This window comes from Sinocyclocheilus anshuiensis, unplaced genomic scaffold (genome assembly GCF_001515605.1).
Source record: "Sinocyclocheilus anshuiensis isolate Anshui unplaced genomic scaffold, SAMN03320099.WGS_v1.1 scaffold487, whole genome shotgun sequence".
Classification (NCBI taxonomy): Eukaryota; Metazoa; Chordata; class Actinopteri; order Cypriniformes; family Cyprinidae; genus Sinocyclocheilus; species Sinocyclocheilus anshuiensis.
In genome coordinates, this window is record NW_015548240.1 from 854,352 (window position 1) to 856,910 (window position 2,559).

The following is a 2,559-nucleotide window of genomic DNA, read 5'->3' on the forward strand; positions in this document are numbered from 1 at the left end:
ATGCGTGGGTGCAGCAGTCATATGACAAACGGATGACCTGATCATGTGCTCGATTATATTCTGCCCAGATAGTAAAAAAAATGAAGGGCAGGTATGTATGATGCTCAGCAAGAAATGATTAATAAACTTTTTCTAACCAATTATTAAATCCCCTAAAAGAGCTGAGGCATTTCCCCTGAACTTCATAACGGTTAGACTTTCCTTGTCAAGTGGCAGACCACTTCAATGCATTACTCTACTTCTATACTTCTTCTGAAAAGCATCCTCTCTTTTTGTTTTGTTTTCAGTCAACTCGTTGCACATGACCGACTAGTCAGGCGGTCCGTTGAGGCTCCGCCCAGGGGTGAAAGGTGATTGGATGCTGCACTGAGGCGTGTTGAGCTGATTGGATGGCGCATGGAGTCCGTTTGCGCTGATTGGCTGCTACACATGCGTCCTCGTAGCGCTGTTTGTAATAAAGCGTCTCGTAGCTCCAGTACAGGCAGCTCGGGCAGCGCGTACAGAACGGGTAAGGGCAAAGAAACTACTTATATTTTTATTTTATAATAATCCTGCTTATTTTGTTTGGTTGTGGTTTGTATAATTAATCAACTCCAGGGTAAATACGGTCTTCAGCTAACAGGAGTACAGTTTAAATCCACCTATGGCTTGTTGTTTTTATTTTAATCTGATGTCATTTTATGTTTATAGGATGATTACGAGACCACTTACAAAAATATACCATAGTAAACAGTCATTTTTAAAGTTTTTAACAGTAATTTATTACCACAATTAAATGTAGCATTTGATACCATTATCATCTAAAATTAGACATTTAACAAAATTATATATTTTTTCTGTTTGAAGATTTATTATGGTTTTATAGTAGTAATAATAGCTATATGAATTAACTACGGTTGATTTTTGTAAATATGAAATGTTCAAAGTAATGGGAAGCTTTTGATAAAATAACTCAAAAGAACACCTATATTCTGCCTTACTGTAAACAGACTTTATATAGGACGTGATAAAGTCATCACTGCTTTATTTGCATAACTATAAAGGCTTAGTGAAAAAAATTATAAAAAAGTGTAATGGGTATTTGCAATATACCCATATTATAATATACATGTATATTATATTATTAGCAAAATGAAAGTCATCAAATTAAGTACTTTTTGTAGTATGACAAATACAAGTTTACAATCTTTAAACTTCTAATAGCATGCATGGTGTTTTTCTCTGATTATTTTGCATCTCTGTTCCCGGTAGATTGTGAAGATGAGCCCACAGACAGTAGCAGTTTTAGGTCTTGCCCTGAGCCTGGGGCTGGTAGTGAGTGGTTTTCCTGCCGAGCAGCCAGAAAATGGGAAGCACTGGGTCGTCATTGTGGCTGGTTCAAATGGCTGGTACAATTACAGACACCAGGTGAGTGTGGAACTGATCTTTGAGGTGGAGAAAGTACATGGGTTTTTTCCAAACTGTTAGTCAGTTGTCATATCTGAAGTATTTATTCTGTTGTATTCATGTTTGTGTAAAGGCCGACGTGTGCCATGCGTACCAGATTGTCCATAAGAACGGAATTCCCGATGAGCAGATTGTGGTGATGATGTATGACGATCTTGCTCAGAGCTCTGAGTGAGTATGACTTCTATTATTTAAACAAACTAGTATAGTGTAGTGGATCTCAACCTTTTTGACTCCAAGGCCCTCAGTTTGTCAAAAACAATATTCAAAGCTTAAATGTATCTCTTGTACTTCTGTTTTAATTCAAATCAATATGTTATGTCAGTTTGATCTTGTACATCTTCATTTTAGTGTTCTTTTAGCATGTTAAGATTTTAATTTTAAGTATATTAACAATTTACAGTAAATAATTTTAAGATTTATTGGACCCCCCTTGGAAGTTTGCTGACCATGGGCTTTGGTTGAGAACCACTGGTATAGTGAGATTTGGTCTGGTAAACCAAGAGATATTGGATCAAGCCTAGTAAGAAATGATTCATGACCTGGAGTAACTTTGCTCAAATGCAATAGTGATAGAAGAACAAGCACTTTACCCTCATTGCCTCAGACTGTAGAAAATGTGCTGTTAGCTGTTTCAGATATTTAAAAAGCAATATCTGGGTAATTTCTCACGATCATCAATATGAGCACTTCCCCTAAATCGTTTTGGTAAAGTGTTGACTTCCAAAAGCAGACATAAAAAATTATTTAGCTCCACCACATGCATGGACGCGCACACACGCATACAGAAACAAAGCTTTGAGTCAGTTCCTTTGCAGATGTCACACGTATCTAATTTAACCACCAAGACTTAGTCTGCCAACAGGAAAAATGCATGAATTGTAACTTGTCAGGTTTTTCTCTCATGGTCGTGATAGTGGCTGGCATTTACGATGTTTGTGTCATGAATGTATATGGAGTGTATCCTTCTTTTTAGGGTCCATAAACCTAATGGAGCCTATGTCTATATAAGAGTATAATATTAATAAAATCTATATTTGGACCATATATATATATATATATATATATATATATATATATATATACACATACACACACACACACACATACACA

At 36.1% G+C, this 2,559-nt stretch overlaps 1 protein-coding gene across 1 annotated transcript in view; it reads left to right on the forward strand.

The window, feature by feature from the left end:
- Positions 1–440: 440 nt before the first annotated feature.
- Positions 441–2,559, forward strand: part of LOC107654963 (legumain-like) — a 7,513-nt gene continuing 5,394 nt past the window's right edge. The window contains exons 1-3 of the mRNA XM_016442314.1: positions 441–508; positions 1,252–1,407; positions 1,520–1,617. Of these exons, the coding sequence (XP_016297800.1) occupies positions 1,261–1,407; positions 1,520–1,617 (245 nt within the window). The 5' untranslated portion in view covers positions 441–508; positions 1,252–1,260. The remainder of the gene's footprint in view (positions 509–1,251; positions 1,408–1,519; positions 1,618–2,559) is intronic.